The sequence below is a fragment of the Meleagris gallopavo genome, chromosome 16 (genome assembly GCF_000146605.3).
Source record: "Meleagris gallopavo isolate NT-WF06-2002-E0010 breed Aviagen turkey brand Nicholas breeding stock chromosome 16, Turkey_5.1, whole genome shotgun sequence".
In the NCBI taxonomy this organism is placed as follows: Eukaryota; Metazoa; Chordata; class Aves; order Galliformes; family Phasianidae; genus Meleagris; species Meleagris gallopavo.
This window is the reverse complement of record NC_015026.2, coordinates 13,410,023-13,434,921: the sequence shown is the minus strand read 5'-3', so window position 1 is coordinate 13,434,921 and position 24,899 is coordinate 13,410,023. Positions and strand designations below refer to the sequence as shown.

The 24,899-nt window shown below is 36.3% G+C and overlaps 2 protein-coding genes across 3 annotated transcripts in view; one reads left to right on the top strand and one right to left on the bottom strand.

Moving 5' to 3' along the window:
• PDXDC1 (pyridoxal dependent decarboxylase domain containing 1) lies at positions 1-19,655 on the bottom strand. Of its 2 annotated transcripts, XM_010719721.2 has the most exons (21): positions 19,548-19,655; positions 18,826-18,888; positions 18,106-18,186; positions 17,106-17,252; positions 15,139-15,328; positions 12,710-12,778; positions 12,185-12,263; positions 11,352-11,436; positions 10,461-10,509; positions 10,258-10,359; positions 9,993-10,118; positions 8,351-8,401; positions 7,168-7,231; positions 5,871-5,959; positions 5,027-5,132; positions 3,747-3,918; positions 3,012-3,130; positions 2,379-2,500; positions 1,639-1,731; positions 1,456-1,552; positions 1-468 (listed from the first exon to the last, which is right to left on the bottom strand). In XM_010719721.2, the coding sequence occupies exons 1-21, from the start codon at positions 19,619-19,621 to the stop codon at positions 269-271; spliced, it is 2,178 nt and encodes a 725-aa protein (XP_010718023.1). In that variant the 5' UTR covers positions 19,622-19,655; the 3' UTR covers positions 1-268. The 2 variants fall into 2 exon arrangements, with proteins under 2 accessions (XP_010718023.1, XP_010718024.1); XM_010719722.2 differs by lacking the exon at positions 9,993-10,118.
• Positions 19,656-24,503: 4,848 nt separating this feature from the next.
• The window catches only part of NTAN1 (N-terminal asparagine amidase), a 7,528-nt gene continuing 7,132 nt past the window's right edge, over positions 24,504-24,899 (top strand). Inside the window, exon 1 of the mRNA XM_031555796.1 lies at positions 24,504-24,563. Within this exon, the coding sequence (XP_031411656.1) occupies positions 24,504-24,563 (60 nt within the window). The remainder of the gene's footprint in view (positions 24,564-24,899) is intronic.

The following is a 24,899-nucleotide window of genomic DNA, read 5'->3' as shown; positions in this document are numbered from 1 at the left end:
TTTTAGATTCACCCTCAGTATTCATATGAATGACTTGGGTTGAAAGGGATCTTAAAGATCACCTAGTTCCAACCTCCTAAGATAGGCAGGGCTGCCACCATCTATTCCAGAGAAAGACCCCAGACATCATATGCACCTTGGGGGATAAAAAATCTTACATTTCTAGGAGAATGTTTTAGAAAACTGGTAGTATTCTGTGCCATGCTTAAACTACGTTATTTAGGGAGGACTTAAGATCTAATTCCAGATATTATGACAGAAGGGAAAATCATGCAGGTCCTCTAGTGTCACGCAAGTCAGATGTGTGCTGAGGCCAGGGTGTTGCAGCAAGTTTTAGAATAAAATCACAAAGTAGAAACTTACCAGAATGTCTTTGCTTTGTGAGGCTGGAAGTTGGAGTTGGTGGTGGAGTTGTACCTGTACCTTGGGCTTTTGATACATACGTGGATTCTGTGGATTCTAGTGAACCTGCAAGTCAAAAGGAAGTAGTAAGCTGCAAATTGAATATAGACAAGTTCTCTTTTCATCAGTATTTATATATATATATAATTTAATATATATAATTTAATATATATAATTAATATATATTATATATAATTAATATATAATATATAATTTAATATATAATATATAAATTTAATATATAATATATAAATTTAATATATAATATATAAATTTAATATATAATATATAAATTTAATATATAATATATAAATTTAATATATATTATATATTAAATAATATATATAATTATAAATTATAATATATAAATGTAACAATCTTGTCTCTAATGCAGGTTTCTGAAACTGCATGTCTGCAGTTAATCTGAAACTGCCACTCGACTGTAGCTGGTTTCTGAGTAAGTGGGGACAAAGTTGCTGAGTCTTAAAAAGATGAATAAAGTTCCCCTCACACTCACTTCACAACAGTGGTAGACACCCAGTACTCAGTTTTCCCTTTTCTTCGAAGCTTGACACATCCCCAGCTGCAAGCCATCAATCACCGCACTTTGAAAATATCTAGTTATAAATGACATAAGCATTCCCAAGGAAGCCCTACTGTTCTCTTCACTAAGGACCTTGAAGACAGCGCATTGAGAATAAGATCCCAGATGCAGCAGAAAGTCTTCCCCACTAGCTTATCTATTTATACATGTAGCATTTGTTCCAAGGATAGGCACTTCCACAGCATGTCTGGCCAGCAATTGTTCCTCTATTGCCAATATCTAATAAAGCTTTTTTTAGCATGATTCAATATGCAAAAACAAGATGTAAACTATACACGGGATGAGATTTTCTCACCAAAGTGTTAAGAAATAGTGAAGAGCATAATCCTTTACATCCCAAAGGTGCATTGTGTCACTCAATCAGCACAAGAAAGTGTTGCAATTTCAAGTATAAAACTGGAAACATTTAGAACACAGCATAACATGGCTGCAGATGCACGGAGTCCTACCTGCTGTTAAATTAAATGTTCTTCCTTTTGGTGAGGCTTGGAATGGAGAAAACCAGTTCAGCACAGAACCTACTACGGGTATTTGTCGTAGCAGCCCCTGCAAAGTCCACAATTAAAGACTGGTTGGTGAGCTAGGTAACCACATCATGCAACCACAGCTGCATGATAACTTCATAGCCTTACCTCTTCAAGAAGTCGTTCTTCATTTGCTTTCTGAAGCTGAAGTTGTGCTTCCTGTATCCCTTTTCTAACAACTTCAGTCATGTTCTCCAACAACTAATGAAAACAGAAATTACATTGTCTTTATGTATAATATGTGTATTTGAAATTATATTTTTAATTCAAGCTTTGAGGATGTAAACTGAATAGTCAGATTTTTTTTCTAATTTAAATCTGCATTTTATGAGAACTCTTTCTACTGTAAATTAAAAGGCATACAGACTGACCATAGGATTTTTACAATTACATATGTACCCAGAAGGCAGAAGTAACATTTTATACTGCAAAGGCCTAACAGCTTACTGGGGAAACAAAAGATGAAAAAACAAAGACACAGTTTTGTTATGTGCAAGACAAATGCCAATTTGCGTAATTTGAGTTTTAACATCAGAGTCCTTGGTGACAGGTTCTTCCTCCAAAATGCCAGCAGTTTGTGACTGCATGTTAATAAAAACAAAATGAAAAACTGAAAAGATGATCTGGTCATCACAGCAGGCTAAATAACCCAGTGTACAAAGGGGATACATTGTTTGCAGAAGAACAAAAGGTTTGAAAAAAAAACAAAACAAAACAAAACAAACACCACCAAAAAACCACAAAACAAAACAAACACCACCAAAAAAACAAAAACACCACAAACTGCCCTGAGGGTAGTACAGCAAAACAAAAGATGCTGAAATGCTCTTTGATTTATTAACACATACTCTTGAATTTTCTTCAATTTCTCTGCCTGTTGCTGCAATAGTTTCAACCAACTCCAACACATCTAGATCCTCAGTCACCATGCCAATATAAATGCAGTTCTTCTGTCCTCCAAATTCTGGGCCTGTGAGCATTGGGAGAATCAAGTGTTGGTAACATATTGAGAAGTGTTATCACAATACATTCTATGCCCATGCTTACACATCTAGAAAGCCTTATATATGCATACACCACATGCCCACTTCAGTAATTAAAGTGCAATATCTTCACAGGTTACACTGTGTTTCACTAGATTTCCTTGACAAGCTTCAGTTTACAGAGAGGTGCATCTGCAGTTTTCATTCTTTCTGGCAAGAAACCCTTTTAGGTCTAGTTGCTCATAGGTTAGTTTTCACATATATTGGTGAAAACAGTGCAACGTGCTCAAGCTCTGCTGAACATTTATCAACTGAAATAGGGACTGAGGGGAACAGTTACAGATGTTGATTATAAATTAACTACATATATGGCAGTGTAATTTCGCATTTTAATGAACTATGTACACGTGACCTGCTGAAAGATCATAATGCAGCCAGGAAGACATCTTGTGTTGAAGCTAATAGTCATTCTTTTTTTTTTTTTTTAAGTGCAGTTACCCGAAGAAAAAGTGAGATCCGACTCCAGTTCATTTAATTTTTTCAGAAGTTCTGTGTTAATTTTTTCCAATTCTTTTTCTTGATTGTCATCATTCTTCCCATCACTGTGATAGTTGTATCTTCAAAGCAAGCCAGGAGATAGTAATTTCACTTTAGAGTACATAAACAAACCCCACAGATCTAGCTTGTTTCTACAAAATTCTGTATTTTACAAACCAAAAGCTGAAAGCAACTTTACAGATTATGAGATTTAGGGTTGGGAGCAAGGGGGAGGCTGGCCAATGCAAACTTAATTGAATACAACAGATTTCTAGGTAACACTGATTACTTCCAGTGTTTGGATTTTACAGAATCCTACCCAGTAGACTGTATCCGATGACCGGAATAGACACTTAAAGGGCTTTATTCACTATGTAAGTGAAGGATATAAATGTATATTATGCTTAGTATAATTAAGCAGCATTGCACATTACATTCTTGCTTAACAGATCAATATGCTGTCTCCCATATTAAAAATACTGCTGTAATTTGCTTAAAAAGCAATTCACCTTTTCTTAAAATAAACAATATAAAAAACTTGTTTAATTTAAAACAGAACATGCAAACACTTCAGTGGGGGCAAAGCCAGATAATTGCAAGCAAAACACATCCAAATCACTACTAAAAGATCCTTCATTCCTTTCCAACAATGCACTGCCTATCCACCCATAAGGAAGAAAATACTGAAAGATATACCTTACAATACCTAATCCTGGCCAGCTGAGATCTTCAATATACAACAGGCCTACTGTTCTTCTCACTTCTTGCTCAAACTCCTCTCTCAGTCGCAGTGTACTTGTCAATACTGGTATCTTCATTTTTAAGCAGTCTACTAACTGATCAACATCTTGTATTTCAGTTCCTAAAACTAAAGAGCCTATGTATTAGCATGCAGTGAAAGTGAATGGACATGCACAGATGTCTGAATTAAACAAATAATCTGTAAATAAACCACTTCAAGTTAATCATAATTTACAGATAGTACTGAGATACCTTGATCTGTATGTATCGAAGTCTTTTCTTCATCTATCTATGTACTGTTAAATCGAAACAATCTGAGCTAAGGATTTCACAAAAATAAGATAATAAGAAAAATTACTGATGTTACGAACTAATGAGGAGAGTATCTTTTTTCATTACATCAGTAGCCTCCGTCAGAAAAAATCCTTTTAACATAGCTAAACGGATAACAAATTAGGTTCTGTAGTTTCCTTTTAAAATTGTAAAAATCACAGCATCATAAAACAATTTTATTCTACAGATCTAGTTTCCCCATGTACACTGTGGATCCTCTCACATCAATGTCATCCATTGATAGCCTAAACCACCCTACAAAAGCTAGAAGCGGCTACCGTTCATCACCTGATCCTGATGCTCTCTTTAAGTTACTCCATGCAGCTATGCAGCTGCTAAGTCTAAACAAACTATGTATTCGGTGCTACCTTAAGCAAATTCTCAGCAGTTTCCAAAACACAGATTTGTTTCTCTTTGACATCAGCAATTACAAAAATAATCTAGAGGTTTAGAAAACATTTAGTCTACTTCTATTTTGAACACAAGCACCACTTCAGAATCACCTGTGTGGAAACATCAAGCATCTTTTCCTTATGATAAGCAGCTGAGAGAAGGAAAGGCTGGGATGATTTATCCTTTGTATTTCTTGTATGATTCTCAGAAACAAAGTGCATATCTCCCTTGCTTTTCCTAACAAGTTTACAAATATAATTGATAAAAATCTGTCTTTACAGATGCAGTGAGGTCACGTACAATATTTAAGCCATCTCTAATGCACCCACTACAAAGGCACACCTGAAATGATAAAGCCAGTGTAATTTATTGAAAATAAATAAGTAATCCTCGTAATAGGACAATACTGTAAAGTTTCTTGAACTTATCTGATTTTATACCAGGAGACTGATGTACAATTTTATAGCAAATTCCAGTTTTTACAACTGGCTGAGTAATGTGAATGTTACCTGCAGAAGTCATTAATGGGCTGAAACGCACACATGTGCCTTCATCTTCCAATTCTACCACATCAATCCCACTGGCAGGAACCAGCTGTGCCAATTGCTCTCCTAGCTGAAGAGATAAGGCACAGGTAAAGGAATGTACAGATATGTCCTCACAGTTGCTGACTCCGATTAGACTCTTTGTACAGGAGAGCTACTTGCTAAACAGTTTTCCATATTTGTTAAAACCACCTCTGGTAAAAAAAAAAAAACACCAAAAAACTTCAGCTTGCCAGTAACAAGAGATAAATTGGACATATTGTTAAAATCATGAAAACTCAGCATAAGCTGTAAGTCTGAAACTTCTCCAAATTTGTTGAGTATACCATGATTATCATGTAATTGTTCTAGAATAGTTATGTGCTCAGCTCTGTGAGCAAAGGTTTCCCAAAATAATTCTAAAAGCTCAGGAAAAAAAGCCTGTCTACTCACAACTAAACAAACACTGTCAATGCAGTACTTTGCCAATTGAAAAGAATTCTGAAGTTTTCACATTTTCACCCAAGCCCAAGCAAAACAAAACACTACCAAATGTTTAAGATACAGAAATAATGTTAGTAAGAATTACGTGTTAAAGAAAAAAGAAAAAAAAAAAAAAAGAAGCATGGAAACAACTGCTTCAGAGCAAATCTTTCTTTATAATCCAAAATGTCCAGCAGGTTTTGCTAAGGACATCAGACCAGGAATACTTGCTAAGCCCATCTACCAAAAGCTTTATTATTATTGATGAACCCCTGGAAGAATTAAATTCTCACTTATTCTTTTTTCTAAAGAGAGGAAAAAAAAAAAAAAAAAAAAAGATTCTTACCCACTGATTGAAAGTGTCATAAATGTGTCCTTCATTACTTATTACATGGTGCTGAGTAGCTGAGGTCTGTGCAGCATGTGGTGTTTGATCTGAACCCAAAAACACAAGAATTACGGAAGGGGATTTGTATTTTCTTAATTAAACAAACAACAACAAAAAAAACCCTGAAGTTTAGACAAAAGATGATTACATTTCCTAGGTAACATAACACATCTAAACTATGTACTGAACGTGAAGCAGACTAATGAGGAATTATTAAACAAAAAAATATTATTAGTCAGTTGTCATAGCATGCAGTAATGTTTAGTTTTTAACATTTTAAATGAATTTTTAACAATTTATTTTTGTTTTAAACTACACAAACATAATAGTAAGAATTGAAAAGCCCATTATACACACAAAATATGGAGAAGGCAGCTAAACATTTTACATCCTTATATTTCAGGTGGGTGACTTCTGCCTACATAAAGCTGTTCAAACAAAATGCATCAATGTAAAAAGCAAGTCATTTTACTGGTCCAAAATTAATGTTTCCTTTGTAAGTAATGCCACTAAATAGATGAAAAACGAAAACCTTTCCCCACGTGAATCACAAAAAAATCCACAGTATTAAAATCAACACTCACAGCAAAACTGTAAAGTTTTCTAGTAGTCAGGTGCTTCACCCAACCAGATATCTTCTCACCCTCCGTGTCTTTGTATATATACAAACAGCACAACATCCTCTGCTGTAGCCAAGAGGACATAAAAATTCTCTTTTGGGAGAGCTCATCCAAGAGCTCATCTCTGCCCTGAGCTATGTTTAGTGTGGCTTCTGTACCCACGACAGTACTTAGAGACCTGTTCCTAATGGTATTCTGCTGTTTTTAAAACTACGCAACAGAATACAGCAGTAAAAGAGAGAAATGCAGTTCTTGCAACTAGCCACTATACATTTAAAAGAAACAGGGAAGCCTCAACAAAAATCAGTGGAACATATTCCCTCATCAGTACCTCCAAACATAGCTTGCGGTTTATGGGAGATGATTAATAATCTGCTCTCATGATCAAAATCATGCACAAATTTCAGTCAAGATAGTAAAAATACCCACTATGAAAATACAGAACCTAAAAAAGCAGTGTGGTTTTATCACTAGATAAAAGTATACCTTTTTAAAGGTAAGTTAGACAAGAGAAGTGCACTATATATAATCTACCAAGTAATAACGTACCTAATAATTTATCTATTAAAAAAACCCCAAAGAAATAAAATTACAGCATCATCACCAACAAAAAAATCCAGCACTAAATCATGTACCTCTATTTAAGTACTTCTGGAAGAACTTGAAAACCACCACTGGTGAACTCAGTTCATCTTCAACCTTAACAAAAATAAAATACTAAATATATTTTCAAATATATTTTTTTAAACATTTACCAGTGAAGAATTTTTTAGAGTGCTGAGCAAAGCAGATAATTTTGTTCTGACTGCAGTGACATTGTTCATACTATCTCAGAAATAGAAGTTAACTCTTCAGGAATGCGAATAAGCATTTCAGTAGAAAATGGAAAATAAATCATGATTTACAACATGCATAACTAAACTTTGATCACCATAAAGCAAGAGAACCATGCACATTCACTAACGTATTTTAGTAAAGAATGTTGATTTAGCTTTATGCATTCTCAGATATTAATGTTTAAAGAAAATTTTCTTCAAAATCATGCCAGAATCATTGTGGGACATCAAGAAAGTTCCACCATGAATAACAATAAGATAACTGATTCTAATTTTGGGGTAGGAGAGATGCACTAGGCAACCTCTGTAATCAACTAAAGACAATCCTACAAATGCAAGGTTTATTGAGGCAGAAAGGGCAGTAACTTCAGCTCTCAAAGCCACTAATACTCCTGGAAAAAACATCTTTGCAACAAAAGGATTATTGTCGCTTGGAATGATCCTAAAAAAAACAAGAGCGTTAAACAGAACACCTCACAAAAACTGAATTTGGAATTAGTACATTAGATATAACTTCCAAAACGAATTCTGTTGCAAGACTGTCAGCTAGGATAACTTTTACATGTAATTTCCCATGTTTTACAGCAATATCTCATGGGCAAGATGCAGTCAATCTATGAGCTTTAAGGAAAATGATTTAATAAACCTGTTATCAGTTTCATAAATGTATTACCAAGAAAATAAAAAAGGTGTTTTAAACAGAAATTAAATTAAAGTCTGGAGACAATTTCTGGATGTCAGCTCCACTGAGTGCAAGCGTTTACAATGAAGGAAGAAGTACAATCTTGATGTCACATACAACTGAGCTACATAATTTCGCTGAATACTTGAACTTAATCAAAAAAGATTCCAAGCATCTTCAAAGTAATTACTACATCCTAAATAATATTTTTAGGTAAAGTCTTTTGAGTCAAAAGTTAGTCTTTACCTACTAAAAGATACAAATAAACTATACAACCAAAATATTAAATGCAGACTGTACCGAAGTTTTAATGAAATCCAGGTTTTTCAGGTTTTCCAGCAACCTTTGACTCTACAAGAGAACAGCAGAAGGGAAACAAAATAAGGACAAAACACGAAAATTATTCTGACAAACTAAGTAGTCACCAGCATAATTTCTATTTGCAAACAAAAGCTAATGAAGTGTGGGAGATCCATTCAGTTCTTCTTTATAAATTTAAGTTGTAACAGGAAAACAGTTTCTATCTCTAGTAAAACAACTAATACAAAATGCTTTTCATTGTCTTAATTTGTTTGTTGACAAAATTCTAGGGATACTACAACTAAAGCTCAGTGTGTAGATATGAGAAAGTTAACTGTTTTGCTACAACAGCATCTGTTTATAATAGCTTTCTAAATTATTTTCATTATCAACAAAGACATTCTTACAGTGTAGTTTTAGACTATGAACAAGCTAATACAAAAGCTAAGATCACTCTTAGATGCCACAAAAAAACCCAACAACAACAACAAAAAAAACAACCCAACACAACTTAATGAATAATTGTATTTTGTCACTGGTCTTTCATGCCAATAGTTTCTTCACTAACCTTTACAGCAGCTTTCCACTTCCCACATCCTTTTAGTCCCTCTCTCAATCTTAAATTTCTTTAAAAACTTTTAAGCTACAAATGTTTTGTATATAAACAAGGCATTTCCTGACACACGTACTGGACTATATATATTTTTTACTTAAGTAATGATCTTACTTTGAAAACAGTGCAGTTGCTATTGTATTTGAAGAAATGTGTTGAGATTCTTTTTTGTTAAGCTTTGTAAATTTACTGTTACCTGAGAATTCATGGGATGGCCTGGGTTGAAAAGGCCAATGATCAATAAATGATCAAAGATCATTTATTTCAACCCTCTAGCTGTGTGCAGGGTCGCCAACCACCAGACCTGCTGCCAGAGCCACACCCTTGAATGCCTGCAGGGATGGGGCATCCACAGTCTCCTTGGGCAACCTGTTCCAGTGCCTCACCACTCTCTGGGTGAAAAGCTTCCTCCTAATATCTAACCTAAACCTCTCATCTCAGTTTAAAATCATTCCCCCTTGTCCTAGCACGATCCACCCATGTAAACAGTTGTTCCCCGTTCTGTTTATACGTTCCCTTCAAGTACTGGGAAGAATTGGTATCATGCCAAATAGAGGAAGAAAATTAAGTCTTTCTCTGAGTTTCAGGCAAAATGATTAAGATAGAAGAGTGACAGATGGTTACTCAGTTTTACAATTTAGGAAGAACAAAGATTAAGAATTTTACACATAAAAACTAATGAAATATACAAACTAACAGCACATCCCTCCCTTGAACATTGCTATTCTGCTTTCATTACTTATTCATAATGTGATATATAGTAACATATGCTGTGCTGTCAACAACTATGACGTTTCAAGCTGATTCCTCTGCAACACAATGATAAAAAATATATATTAACATCTATTATTAAAACACAGTGTTCTGTGAGAGCTCTCTGGACATTACTTGTACTGCTTATTGAACTTTGTTTCTGCTTGGAGGCTCTGATTGTTAAATCAGATCATGAGGATATTCAGGAACATTCTCCAAGCCATACGCAGAGAAGCCAAGTGGCCATAATCAATGTATTAACAAGCTGCTGCTTACTAGTTGCGAAGCATGCTTTATCCTCTCCACAATCCCATCATGGCCTAAGTACTGCAAAGAGAGCCACAGTGGCAGGGCACGAAGTTTTTCTACAGGCTGACTTGATGTCAGCCCAGCTGCTAAGGACTAAAGAGGAAAAACAAAAAAAAAAAAAACAAAAAACTGTGATTAACGTTTTTTCAGTTACTCAATTTTTGCCAGATTAGTGGCAATTGCAACTAAAGTCTCAATGTCTTGAGAACGGTGACTGAAAAGTTGAACATACCAAAGAAGGATCCTCATGTTTGTAGAGTGTCACTGCAGGTACAGCCGGCAGACCCAGCCAGGAACCCAGAGTAAGAGTCATGCTGTCACATTTTGTCGCCGCCTAAATTTTATCACAATAGGCAGAATATAAACTATATGCATTTTAGATCATGACCTTAAAGTCTACAGTGTCATAAGGTTTCTAGATATGGTAGAACATACCAGTACAGAAGAGGAGACATAACCCAAAGCCAAAGTTGCCAAATTCACACTAGAAAAATAAAGCAGTATTAGCACGTATTAAGTGTGTATTAAGAGAATGTTTTAATCTTCAGTTCAAATACGTCATGTTCATGTGAAAAGGGAGGTCATTTTTGTTCATACACTTAAATAAAATTTTAATGAATTGTGAAGTAGGTGTTGCTATTTGGAATTCCAAGGTTTTAAACCCAAAACCAAAAATCTGTTTCATCCTAAAAATGTGACCAACCTTCAGGGAAATCATCCCCCCCAAAATTATATCTGTAATTCAGCAGCAATTTGGAATCAGAGACATACAAATACGATACTATATAATGAAATACTGAGAGAAACTGAGTCTCTACTCCATGCTTAAAAAATGTAAGAACACTGGAGTGCTCAATAACATTGTCTGAGTTCTTCCAATTTCTTTTCCTTTTGGTTTAAACTTTCTCCCAGTTTTGCTGCATAATGCACTTGTGGCACCCTTCTTGACAACATTCATTGAAGTAACGACACTTCTACCTCCTTTCTCATTCTCAATAACCACTGTATAATGTCTCCCTTAATTGTCTTATTAGTTCTCTTTTGTTTGTATTTTAAGCTCTTCAAAGCAAGGGCAGATAAGATTGCCTTCTGAGTAAAAGTAACCCATAACCTATGCTGAAGTAATCACTCCAATTAATTATTCTTGTATACGTAAAACAATCTCATACAATGACAAAATTAGAACCATGTTAAATTCTTAATATGGCAAAAATAAAGGTAGTCTTTTGGTCTTCCACAAGCTGGTTAGCTGTAAAGCTATGTGCTGTATATTTATAAATTATATTCATGTAAAAGTCCAATTGATGAATATCTCAAGTTTCATACCCTTCTACATGGAGCCACATTTTATACTGCTCACAAAGTTCCTTCAGCCGCCCAAGTTTATCTGTGTGCCCAGCACCTGGTGTCCCTTTTTTGGAAAAGAAAAAAACAACAAAGAGTAAGCATGCAAATTAGGACTCTACATAAGAACTCTTGTACTGTTGTCAGAAAAGTCACAAACAAGAATAGGAAGGAAGATATTTAAGAACAGTCAACTACACAATATTCATATCATTGTGACATATGAACAACTGGTATTCTGGATAAAATTAAAGATGCTAGCTTTGTTTGCCAGTGCATGTAAGAAATACTCCAAAAACTAAATTACCTAGGTACCCACACAAAAAGTTTTTTTTTTAAATTTAATATTTTCAAGGTATGACTTCAACAGGAAGAATGGAAGCCAATATTAATGTCTTAGATATGCATATTTATTTTTAAGTCCAAAGCAAGTAAGCCACTTCCTTATGGGCAGTTTTGTTTAATTAACAAGAGAAAAATGCAGATTTTAAAAGTAAAGTCGATGGCACATCTATCAAAAATTATTACTTGTTAACATGAAATTGACTCTCAACAAGATTTGCACACATTAAGATGAGTTTTCATTATATTAGTGCACCATCTGATGTAGACAGAATTGTAGCAGTACAATTGAATTTTGAATTAGATAAATAAAACCCCTTTGGATAGATAAATGCACTGTCATTAAGATACTTCCTGATATTTCTTGACATGCAGCCACTAAACTACTTAAGACAATGTACATTTATTTTGAATTTTATATATATTCATGAAATAGTATGCCTTTTTTGTTATTGTCTGTCCACAGCACTTACCAGCATTAGCCACAAGCAGCAAAGGCAGTTTTCCACACTCAACATCATCTTTAATCAATCTGTCCAACAAAGCAACATCCTATTAAGAAAAAGATAGATAAGTATGTGTATCAAACAACAGAAATTTGTTTTACTGAACTGGAAAGTGTGTTACAAGTAAAAAGGGACAACATACTAACATTGTGAAAGGCGTTTTCAACATCTTAGTTTGTGACTTACAGTTTCTTCTCAAAAGGTTAAAAAAACCAAGGTCAAAAAAGCCTTTGTGAAAAAGACAACATAAATACTTAGTGGACTTTGTAAGTGTTCTTTCTACTATGTGTATTCCAGAAATCTTGGATTAAAATGTGTATTAGTATATATAAAAAAAAATACTCAGCATATGAAAAGGCCAACACACAAGCTGCTGGCATTTTAGAAAATTTTGTTTGATAGAGTTAGAGGCTGAAAAATTGAGTGAACATCAGTAAAGTTGTTAGGAAAAAGCTTCTTAATGAAAAAAATTCTTAGGGAAGACAAACTCACCATTTGATGCTGAGATCCAAACATAGTGTTACAAGGCACATGGCACATGCAAGAGAGGGGTAACCCTAGCTGCAATAAAAATGATGGAAATTGAGCAATTCAGACATGCTTCAGGATAATCATTTCAAATGTTTGCAGAAATATACATATTAAGCAACGCAAAAAATAATAAACCTTACAATACAAATCTGGGTATTACACCATGAAAAGGATCTTACTAAAATTTATGAATAAATTATTAGCAGAGGAAAGAAAGCATATGGAGAATTGAAAACAAACAGCCTCCTACAGTCAACATCTGTTTAGTACTTGAAATGCATATAGCATTTCTAGTTAGATACCTGTGCCCTGTAGAAGAGCTTAAACTCAAGCCTTTGTTTCTTGGGCAGCCTTGCACATCTGCTTTCTGGATGGACCAAATTCCACTGGAACTTCACAGACACTTCACCTCAAAGCAGAGAGCAAGCTGCCTACTTTGAGCACACTGCTTAATTCGGATTATTAAGTTTGAAGTTATTCCTTTGCTATGAGGGTAAATTTCAGATAACTTTTCATGATTAACGTGGCAGAAGAATGAAGTATCTTATACATTTTAATCTTTAACCTGGAAGATGACAGTTGAAATCTAGTTGATCATACTCATATCACTTTGTACAGAAGATCTAGCAAACTAAGATAACTACAGTTATAGACAAATTTGTACTTACACTCCACAGAAACGGAATTAATGTCTGATTACTCAATTGTAATCAAAGTTCAATTGTGCACTCTACAACTGTAGCAGAAATGCTAAGTCACAAATTGAAGTGGTGACTGAGCACCTGGTAGGAAGACAGGGCCAAGCCAGGGGAGCTCAGGTGCATGTAAGACCACACTTCATTTAAGGGTTGTCACTGGAAGCAAGGGTATCTTGCTGGAGATCCCTGCGTACCTGAGGTCTTCTGAAGGTAAGCAGCTTCTTTCCTTTATTTCTCTGCCCACAGCCACTGCATTTGAGCAAATCCCCACTTGCTGCTTGCCTAGGACCTTGCTGCTCTGCTGTCGTTGTGCTTCCCATTGTGTTACAACCACATACACCATTTATCACAGTCTAAGCTTAAACAGCATCGCTTAAGTTCAGTGATCACCCGATAAGGACACATTACCATACCAACAAGAGATGAGGCACTAGTGTTATTAGCAATCTCTGGTCTGTATTCAGAAGCAAAAGGTTCCCAAAATACCAGTTCTTAGCAGCATTTTTTGCGGCAATTTCAGTCAATAACTACATGCAACATTTTGCTTGAAAAGACAATAACCTTCACCACTTAATTCTCAAGTTCTTTTTGTTTACTTCCTTCTTTGGTACCAACTTTATTTCTCTGCAGTCAACATCTTTAATAACTGAAGTTGACCTCTGCCTATGTTTTATAGTTTTGAAAAGCAGAATTACTAAAGCAATGCTAACACACTGTATATTCTCCTATTACGAGCTTACAGATACTCCACTGACATCAAAGCATAGCCTTATCTGAAACTCCTTTCTCCTCTGCTCTACACTGCTACTGTTTTTACCATGGGAGAAAATTAAATAAATTCATGTCTCCCTTCATACCCTCTTTGAATAGGGACAGAAATCATTGCTAAGCGTCCTGGTTTTACGGGTATTCCATATCATGACATCAGGCCATCTAATGCTTAAGCACAATGCTGAGTGCATTTCCTGCATGCTGTGCTTTCTAGCAGCCTCAGCTACTTCACAAGTGCTGACGTTCAGACTGGGGGGAAGTCCTCTCATCTTTTTTGAGAGCCATGGAGGGCCTGCTGATAAAGACTCAACCTGACCACCTCTCTCCGTCAGTTAATTTTTTGGTTCATCTGATTTATTATTCTGAATCGTTCTGTATTATCTCACATTCCTTTTAATCAATCAGTTTCTCCTATCTCAATTGGATTTCTTCCTCTTCCTTCCTCTTCTTTCCCCCAAGAGGAGAGAGGGGTGTTGCATCATTAACTCTTCAAACTGGAACAGTAAATCTCAGAAACATACAGTAATTTAATAAAGGTACAAAAATCTATTATGTTCATTGAAAAACAATGCAGAGGTGAGACAATAATCTTCTCACATGAAATACCAACCTGACAATGGCTATCAAATGCATGGAAGAAACAGGAGAACTGCAGAGACTGCTCAGCTTGTCTGGGGAAACATGCATTCACTCAACTGAGTAGCACTGGGAAAAATCTCGAAGAAGCTCCAGTGTACATCCCAGGCAGACACACAGATTTTGAGTAAACTTTCACTGGTCCCAACAAATTTACAGGACTGCTGACAATAAAAAGCACCAGTTTCTTGCAGGAAGTATGGATATATTTGTTAAAATCTAGATTTCAAATAGGCAATGTGAAGATAGCTAAGTTTTATTGGAGCCCCACCTGATTTACTTTACCTGATTGCAGAGAGCTTGGCCCAAGCCTGTTCTAGCTGCAGAACTAATGTATATAACAGGCTGCTTAGTACATAGCACATTAAATCCTTCTACTGTATAGTCTTCATAGCATGTGTGAATAACAAGTCGACAGATTTTTAGGAGACCTTCGCGATCATCTTCATGATAATAAGCTGACCCATTTTCATACCTGTAAGAAAAGCTGAGTATGACCAAAAAAAACAACAAACCACCCACAAACCAATAGCCAGTTTAGTAACTAAAGTAACACGGACCAGTGAAAGAGTTCACAAAAGACAAAAGGTACAATTACCATCCGAACAGGATAACGCACAATAGAAGGAAACTGAAATTTTGTTGAGACATGCTGAGATTAGTAAGGAACAAGCAAAATAAAGAGAAGATAAGGCATAGACAGTTGAGGACAATCCCTCAACTGTCATCAACCACAGCAAGCAGCAACAGTGGAAACAGCAGATATGGAAATTTAATGAACAACTTACATATGAGATCCTTCCTTTAGCATTTTCTGGTGTGACAAGTACATATGTAGTATTGTAAAATTTAAGAGTAGCATTTGTTCACAAATGCTTTTATTTTCTTTAACTATTTCATCTTACACACACAACACACTACAGTAACACACATCAGCAATACTGGCATGACTTTTTGAAAGCTACAGTATCATGAGTGATAAAATGGGATTTTTATTTATTTGCTTCAGGAAGAAAAAAGGAATTTCTAATCAACGAGTCCCTTCCTACTCTAACAACCCCACACAGATGATTTCCATTATTCTCCTCTTGTGGAACATTATGCCATATGATGAAACAATCATTTACCAAACATCACACTGTATTCTAAGGTTTAGTAATATTACCTGCCACACCAAGAAAAACGAACTAGATCCAGGAACAGTAAAGGAGAAGTTTATTGAAACTATCTTTCAAAAGGTATAAAGTACCTCAGACCTCACAAACATATGCCTCAAGAAACAAGAATTCAACTAAATGATCAACCACTTATGTCTGCAACTGTACTTTGGTCCTTAACTTTCATACAGCCATCATAACAGGATTTTTAGGGCAACCATATTACTAACTAGTCCCTGCCATTCTGAAAAAAGAGATGCGTTGTCCTTGAGAGCAGCCCTGGGGAGAAGGACTTGGGGGTCTCAATGGATGAAAGGCTTAACACAAGCCAGCAGTGTGCTCTTGCAGCTCGAAAAGCAAATGGTATCCTGGGCTCCATCAGAATAGGGGTGGCCAGCAGGGACAGAGAGGTGATCGTCCCCCTCTACTCAGCTCATGAGGACCCATCTGGAGTGCTGTGTGCAGGTCTGGAGTCCTCAGTACAAGAAAGACAGAGCTGTTGGAGAGGGTCCAGAGGAGAGCCACAAAGATAGTCAGGGGACTGGAGCACCTCCTCTGCGAAGACAGACTGAGGGAGCTGGGCTTGTTCAGCCTGGAGAAAAGAAGGCTGGGGGTGAGCAGCCTTTCAGTATCTAAAGGGAGCTTAAAAACAGGAGGGGAGTCAGCTCTTGGAAAAGATTGATAACAGCAAGACAAGGGGAAATGGTTTGAAGTTGAGGGAGGGCAGATTTAGGTTGGATGTCAAGGGGAAATTCTTTACAGAGAGAGTGGTGAGGTGCTGGAACAGCTGCCCAGAGAGGCTGTGGATGCCCCATCCATCCCTGGAGGTGTTCAAGGCCAGGTTGGATGGGGCCCTGGGCAGCCTGGTTTGGTATTAAATGGGGAGGCTGGTGGCCCTGCATGTGGCAGGGGGCTTGGAGATTCATGGTCCTTGAGGTCCCTTCAACCTTGGCCATTCTGTGGTTCTGTGTTTTAAGACCTTTCAAAGATTAGTTGCAAGATCATGACAGAGGCTTCTTTTGCTGAAAAAGCAAAGAATTTGCATTAAAGAATTACTACTGCCTAGTCATACGTAAGTTTTTCAAAGAAACTCACCTGAAAAGCCTGCAGAGCCAGAGAGTAGTATCAGAAAGGATCCTTGTTGTGAGCTTCCTCAGTCTTTCCTTGTCCAGTACTGATATATAGGCAGCCAAACTATGTCCCAGTAGAGCCATGTGACCCTGCTCACCAACATTTTGAAGTCTGCAAGCCACAACGGAGAAATTGCCAACTAAGTACTAGTTATGAATGTTACAGTAACTATATGTTCGCATTTTTTGCTGTAGTGGTAGAATTTGTTAACATGGAATATTTATCAGAAATACAGTATACCAGTCACCCTCCCACTGTTGTGCATTAACACAGTGAAATGCTAGTACACATAACACTTGTGCGTTGCTTACCTTAGCTGCCTATAACACCTCATCTTCTTTATCCATTCAAATAAAATCCTTATGCTAATTGAAAGTTTATTGTAATCAGCTGGAACTAAGCACCTTATCTGCACTGTGACTTGAATGTTCATTAAACAAATACCTTTCTCTCCTTACGCTGAGAAAACTCAGGAAACTTATTATGAAGATAGTTAGAGGCAAGTTTTCATTAGTTTTTTTGTGTTTGTTTTTTCTTCTCCAAGCTGTTTTTAAATTATTAACTTCAAATAATATTCTACAGATAAATCAGCATCATTTCAATTATCCATGAAAATGGAAACCTCAAAAAAAAAATAAATTACTACCTCTCCCTGTAGAGCTTGCTGGTATTCAAAGATATGTAAGACTTTCAGACTTGATACAACTTTCAGAAGGGAAAAAGCTGTGTGAGCTGTCAAATCAGAAACCATCCCCTTTTACAATCCAGTTTAACAATAGCCCTAACTCATTTAAGGCTTTGTAATTTTAAGAAGGCCAAGAACAGCACATTATACTACTTCACTATAGAATGTAATTAAGTAGCCATTAAAAAGTCACATTTTTGCAGGCCATTGTTACACATTAAAGCATTTTAAAGTGTAAGTTCTGTAATAATCTCATATAAATATTCATATTGACTTTACCGATAGGCCTGTGAAGACTCCTCTTCGTCTTCATGCATTAGGTTCTGAACTAACTGAAGTATGCTCACCATATCCTGGCCGCTGGTATACCAATGAGGGAAAACAAAAAACACCAAACATTAAGCACAACAACAAAGCTAGCACCATTGTCTAACAAGGAGGCCATTTAAGACACAGAGATATTTCAAACTGCTTTTCATTTTTAGAAAAAATTCAGTAGCTCCAATCCAAAAGAAATTTGGTTTATGTACATAAAAAACTTCAATAAATTTTGCAATGTTTTCTAAAGTAAATGTTTTCTCTTCCAGAGTGAAGAGTACAGAAAATGTAAGTTTTAGTTTTCAGATGCAATTATCTTTTCTGCCATATGCACAAAAGCTCCATATGATTTTTTCAATGGATGTGCCAAATGGAATTTTTTTTGAAGTTTTCTACCATATTATTCTCAGTTATTAATTTACCAGCTGTGTGTTCTAGTGAATCTTTATTCTATGCACAGGTATATCTACATTCAGTCTTTATCACAGCTATACGCACCAACGTTCTTCAGTCAGTGTGACTTCAGTTACCTAGGAGAAGTAATCTTTCTACCTTCATGACTATAGAAACTGTCACAAAAGTTGTTGTAGTACCTGAACTGGTAAATCTTCAGAGGTGTCACATATATTTTACCTATTATAATGTTTATAGAGCATTATCAAAAAAATACTTGTTGCCTACCTGCCTTGCAGCGGTCCAGGAATATCCTTCCGTGCATACTTCTTTTCATTTTCCTCCTCTTTTCTAAGAGACACAAGAACAAACTATGTATTTACTTTGTGTTTTGTAGCTGACCTTGACTTACAAGAATACGTACTCATATGTTTGCAACCTCTTTCGCTGAAAACAGTTTAATAAATCAGGTGAGACCAAAAAAGAAACAGAGTCAAAGAATCACAGGGAGCAGAAGGAACCTCTGTGGATCATCAATCCAACCAAGGCCCTGCTAAAGCAAGTTACCCACAGCAGGATGGCACATGTGAGTCTTGAATATCTCCAGAGAAGGAGACTCCACACTATTCCAGTGTCCTAAGAAGTTTAGCTAAGACTGAGTTAAAGACCTACTACATTTTGTTTCTTGAGTTCTTTAACAGAAAACATAAAACTCTCATATATGAACACATTAAAAGTTTCTCGCACAGTAGCAGGAAAGCATCTAATATACATGAAAAATAGACTCTGGATTTGCCCTAAATATTACAGAGCAAGCACAATATATATACAGATTTTTAAAAATTCTATTATTTGAGAAAAAGCTATTTTTGTAGGTGTAAGCTTCAGAATACAGTATGACCTTAAGATACTAGAAAAATGAATTCCATCTTGCTTATTAGCAGTATCATCTATAATTAGAACTTGCGCACAAATACTACTGTTTTGTGGTTGTTATTCTCTGTATATACCTTTGACTATCTTCTAGCATCTTCATGGCTTCATTCAGATTCTTTCCCATTTCTGCTAGAGTAGGGTCAACCATCTGCTAGGGAAAAGACCAGCATATTATTTACTTTCTGTTTCCACAACATTCTCATTACAAACTCATGTAATGTATATTTCTTTACAAATCATATGTTGTATCAACATAAATTCAGAACACAGAAAATCCAACAATTAAGAACATAGAAAATTAAAGCATACTACTATCTTAAAATAACTAACCCAAAACAGAAATTGTTTGTGATGTGAATTTTATTATCCACAATCCAAATTTTGTCTCCAATACAAGTTGCAGCCTGTTAAGTCCCTTAATGGACAACCTTATAGTTTGTTTATCAGGAAGGGTCAGTGTCTTTGTATTGAACAGGTAAGGGACATTCTGCCAGACTTTGCACTGAATAGATAAGGGAGGTTCCAGGACTCTGTGTGGAATATGTATGTAGCTCTGGGAAGACATCTGAATGTATACAAATTAAAACCTTTTTTGCGCAATTTTTTTAAAATTAAATTTAGAATTCATGCTGCAGGAACAAAATTGTTCACCTGCTACAATATTGAAGAAACAGTATTCATGCAGCTGTGTCCCCTGTGTGTAGCACAGACCAAAGTGTTTGCTCATGCACAAGCATACAAAAGCAAACTGAATCAAGGAAGTGGGAATAATTACTTGAGGATTTCACAAAGTTTTCATCTGGATGATCGATTTTGGGGAAAGAAAAAGCTGAGAGTTACCATATGTTCAGATACTACTTTTACAAAAATACTTACAGATTTAACTCATATTATAGCAAGTGGTAGGAGGCTGGAAGAATCAGTAGCCAGGCATAGCCACGTTGAATTACACAAAGGTTGAATGCTCTCTCTCTGTATTAATACAGAGAAGTGGCCAATAGTAAATGCTTCATGGAATAATAAAATAGTGCATGTATTCAACAATATTTTCCCACAGTAACTCCTAGCATCTACCAATATACATGTTTATTGCATTTGTTTTTTTCCTATAATATCCAGTGGCTGAGTGGCTCACAATTTATTTATGCACTGTGTGAAACAAACAAGTAGCAAAAACAAAAACAGTACAAACATGCAAAGTTCATTATCTCAAAGAGATTTAAAAATGAAATAAACACATGAAACGCATTTGAAAAATCAGAACATACACAAGTAGGAAAAAACCTAGATCTGCTCACTGAGTATTTTCATTCATTTTAGAGCTTCCAGAGTAGCACTGCAGAGAAACCCCGAAAAGGGTTCTTAGTTAAAGATTCCTAGGAGCAAAACTGGTTTTTAAGGGAGTAATTGACTTGGCATAATTTACTAATTGTGACTATCTCACTACTTTAATACAAGCTGCTGTAACACACAAGCAATTGCTGGAAAGCAGTTATTTGCTTGAATTTTCCTCAGAGTTGCATGCAAATATTCAAACAGACCTGTTGTAGTTGATGACACAAGATGCAGGGACATTACAAAAGAGCCTTTGCACTGCTTTTGTTTGTTACTAACACCAAAATTCAGCCGGAATTATAGCAGATGTTAAGAACTGCATGCATTTGCCTTGTGATTTGCTCAGTTATGCAGTAATTATCCATGCATTAAACCCCTGTAGTAATAAGCTAGCAGAATAAAGACATTAAAAAGTTTTAAAAGTAATGAGAAGTTATGCTAAGCTCCATAAAATACTATGAAATCAACAGTCCTTGAATTCAGATCGGGCTTTGATTGGAAAATAAATTCCTTCTGTATTTTTCCAATTGCTAAGTGGATACACAGCAATTCATATTCCTTGGAATTACAAGACACAAAAGAACCCTTTAACCATTCTGTAATGAACTTTATATATGCTTCCTCCTCCATTCACATCAGTAAGGGCATGGACATGTGTAGCAGCAGGCTGCTTATTTCAAACTGTATGAAAAACAGGTGTTGCAAAGTTGCAACAGCAAATCGTTCTGTTAAAGAATTCTGGATATGCTTTAATAACATGCCATAGTAAAGTTGCACGCTGGTTCAGTTTAGTCTGTAAATAAGGTGATGTGTATATAAGCTCCAAGCAGCAAGAAACAGTATTTTTTGTATTTTTATAAAGAGACTAATAGACAAGCTCTTGAATACCACCTTTTGAACAACACACTCATGCACACTTTTGGGGGAGGCAGTGAGAGTTACAACAGCTGCATCATATATAAAGACTTTTCCTAATGCCTCTCCAATGCAGTAAGAATTACAAAGGCAATTTCAAAACCAACAGCCGTAAGATTTGAAGCACAGCAGAAGATGAACATATATACACGCAAGGAAAACATGAAAGTTTTCAAGCATCTTTCTCACTACAGTAGCAGAAACTTTAAAACCGTTTTTTAAGGTCACCCTGCTACACAAATCATTCATTTCTTCACAATGAACTGTAATCCTAATAACAAGACTGCAAAAAGCAACCCAAAAAACTTGAAAACTGAAATAACTTGGAAAAATTTTGTACATAATGATCTGAATTTAAGGACCTGTCTACACAACATGAAATTCGACACCTGACTTGCATGTAATTGCTACCAGGCTGTCAAACTAAAAGTTTTCCACCTGAGGCAGCTCAAAGGTCTTTTTGTCTTCCTAAATAAGAGTTTTAATATAGCATAACTGCATATATTTTCAGCTCTCATAAGCATTCTGTAACATTTATTGCACAGTTAACTTTCATTTAAATGTATTTTCAGATGTCTAACTCTAATGACTTCCAATATGCTGTGGGTCAACTTCCTATGCATTTCGCTAGGAAACTCAAATTTCTTTACCAAGCTTCTGTTTATGCAGGACTTCTAGCTATTTATCTTTTTTTGTCCCTGACAAAAACTATAAATTCCTATAAAGGAATTTTCTTTGCTTGGTTGTTTATGATGAGGTATGTCCTTTTTCTAGCTTCTTGATTACAACTGTTAAAAGCATGCCTACACAATAAGCTGCTGCTTCTGTTATTCAATGCCTTTTTTCTCCACGTGAGTACTTATACAACCCCTCTTGAAAGAAGTAAAAGCTCCACTGGACAACAAAGTAAATACAATTTTAAAGCAGGGTGCACTAAAGCCCTATTTCAGGTCACTTCCTTTCACCAACATGCTTCAACCAGATCAATTCTTTTTTACCTCCTGCAGGGTTTGCTCCTTCATGCGTATCATACCAACAAAACTGTTTTAATCTCTGTGGTTCCTTCTGCCAAGTACTAACATAACCCTCCATCCAGCACAGCAAAATTTTCACAGTCCTAAGTTTTTCTTCATCCCATGAACTTAACTGTGTTAAACGCATTTTTGCTTTTTTTTCTGGTCAAGTCTGAGATGATTTATGTGATTGCTTAGGCCTACAATTCTTGCAGAACTGAATGACAGGGGAGTGGCGTGACTGCTTTCAATCTGTGTCCTTAGCCATCCAGAAGTAAGCAGTGGACCGGGTGACCCAGCAGAATGCAACAATGCTCTCAGCTCCGATACCTTTCAGATTCCCAGTACCAGTGGTAGTTCCAACCTCTACCATTAGTAAGCACATCCAGACACACTGTCAAAATCCACTGCCACCACTGTTTGAGAAAACACTGTAAACGTCTACTGGCTTATGGAGAAGAAGCAAAAGATATAGAAAAAGTGGGGAGGAAAAACATGAAGATAAGATTTTATTCAATCAGATTGGGAGCATTCTATAATGAAGTGAAAAGGAACAATACAGGACAGCAGTGATTGATAAACACACAAACATTTGAAGAAGCAACAAATTTCCTGAAAGTCTGTCTTTGTACATTAATATGAAAGCCTTTTTAGTATGTTTTTCCTTTGCTGACAAGGCATTAGAAATGCAAGCAGGGAAAAACTACAAAAAACTGGGACACTACTTGCAGAAGCACCTCAGAAACTAAAACTGTTTACGTAAGTCTTAAATCCTGCGCTCAGGATTCCCTTTCCTGGAATCAACAGGAGCTGACTAATCACAGTAAGGTGATCCTTCAGCCATTTGCATTACAACACGCAACCGTACTTCAAGCCCTAAGAAGGCATCTACTAGCACTTCTACCTCCCATTCTTCCAAAATCCTGACATTGACCAGCCTATTCTGATTTTTCCCATTTACTGCCTTTAAGATGTACTAATCTAATTCACTAAGGTTAATTCTGGGAGAGGTCTGATTTGTGTCCATGCTTTTGTATCCTGTAGCTCCAAATTTATTATTTTTAAGTACTTTGAATAGTAAAATATTTCAGATATTACGTTAGTATTTCACATCTCATGGTCACTTGCCAAAAGGGGAAGTGCTCATCTCCAGCTGCAATAAAACGGACCATTAATTACAAATTAAAAAATGAGAACGCCAGTGTTTCACAACTTTCATTTTGAACTTCTGCTGGCTTTTCTGTACACAGAAAAGGAACATCAGAAAGGGATGCTTTTAAACATCCCTACATAAATACGTGTGTGCAAAGAGACTCGTAGATGTAGCATAGTATTCAGTAGAAATGTGCCTCCTTTTCCCCCTTACATCATTACATCTGCCCATTAAAAAGTTTTACTTCTGAAAAATAAATACTGTTCTCAACTACAAATTAGTCTCAAAGAACAATCAGTGTTCTTTACCCGTAAGGGTACCATATTTATTCCACGGGCAAAGAAATACCTCAGGTAACAAAAGAAGTAGCCATTTCATGACTTGAATGAAAATGGCACCATATTAGCACAAGGCTTCTGCTTACAGGCACCTGTTCTTTTGAACTTTATCACTTCCTTAATGTGCAGCACAATTGCATGCACATCTGCTGCTTCAGGTTTTCCATAAAATTACCAGGATGTCACGGTATTTAATGCAGTAACAGGAGACAGAAATCACATGCTGAGCGACAAACCCTAACTTTTTTTCGTGTTTAGGAAAAGCAGCATTGTGGAATGGATTGTGATGGAAAGTGCAACAAGAGAGCAGAGCAACAAAGTCCCTGGCCACATCAAGTGAGGATCCACTCAGACAAAACAGCAGGGGCAAGAAATTAGAGCAAGAAACTGCTTACCTTTGGAAGGCCTGCAGGGTCTTCAGGTATGTAGAGATCTCCTGTGAGATCCCCTTATCTCCACTGCCAGCCCTTAAAATGAGAGCTGGGAAGGGGTGCATCCTGGCCCAACCTTTCCAGTCACTCAGTGGAACTGACTGCATTGCACTGCATGCACCTGAGCTCCCCTGGTTGGCCCTGCCTTCCCACCAGGTGCTTCATCATTGCTTCAGGCCATGACTTAGCATTTCCACTACACAGAGACAGCAAGAAGTTGTAAAGAATTTGTCTTTTTTTT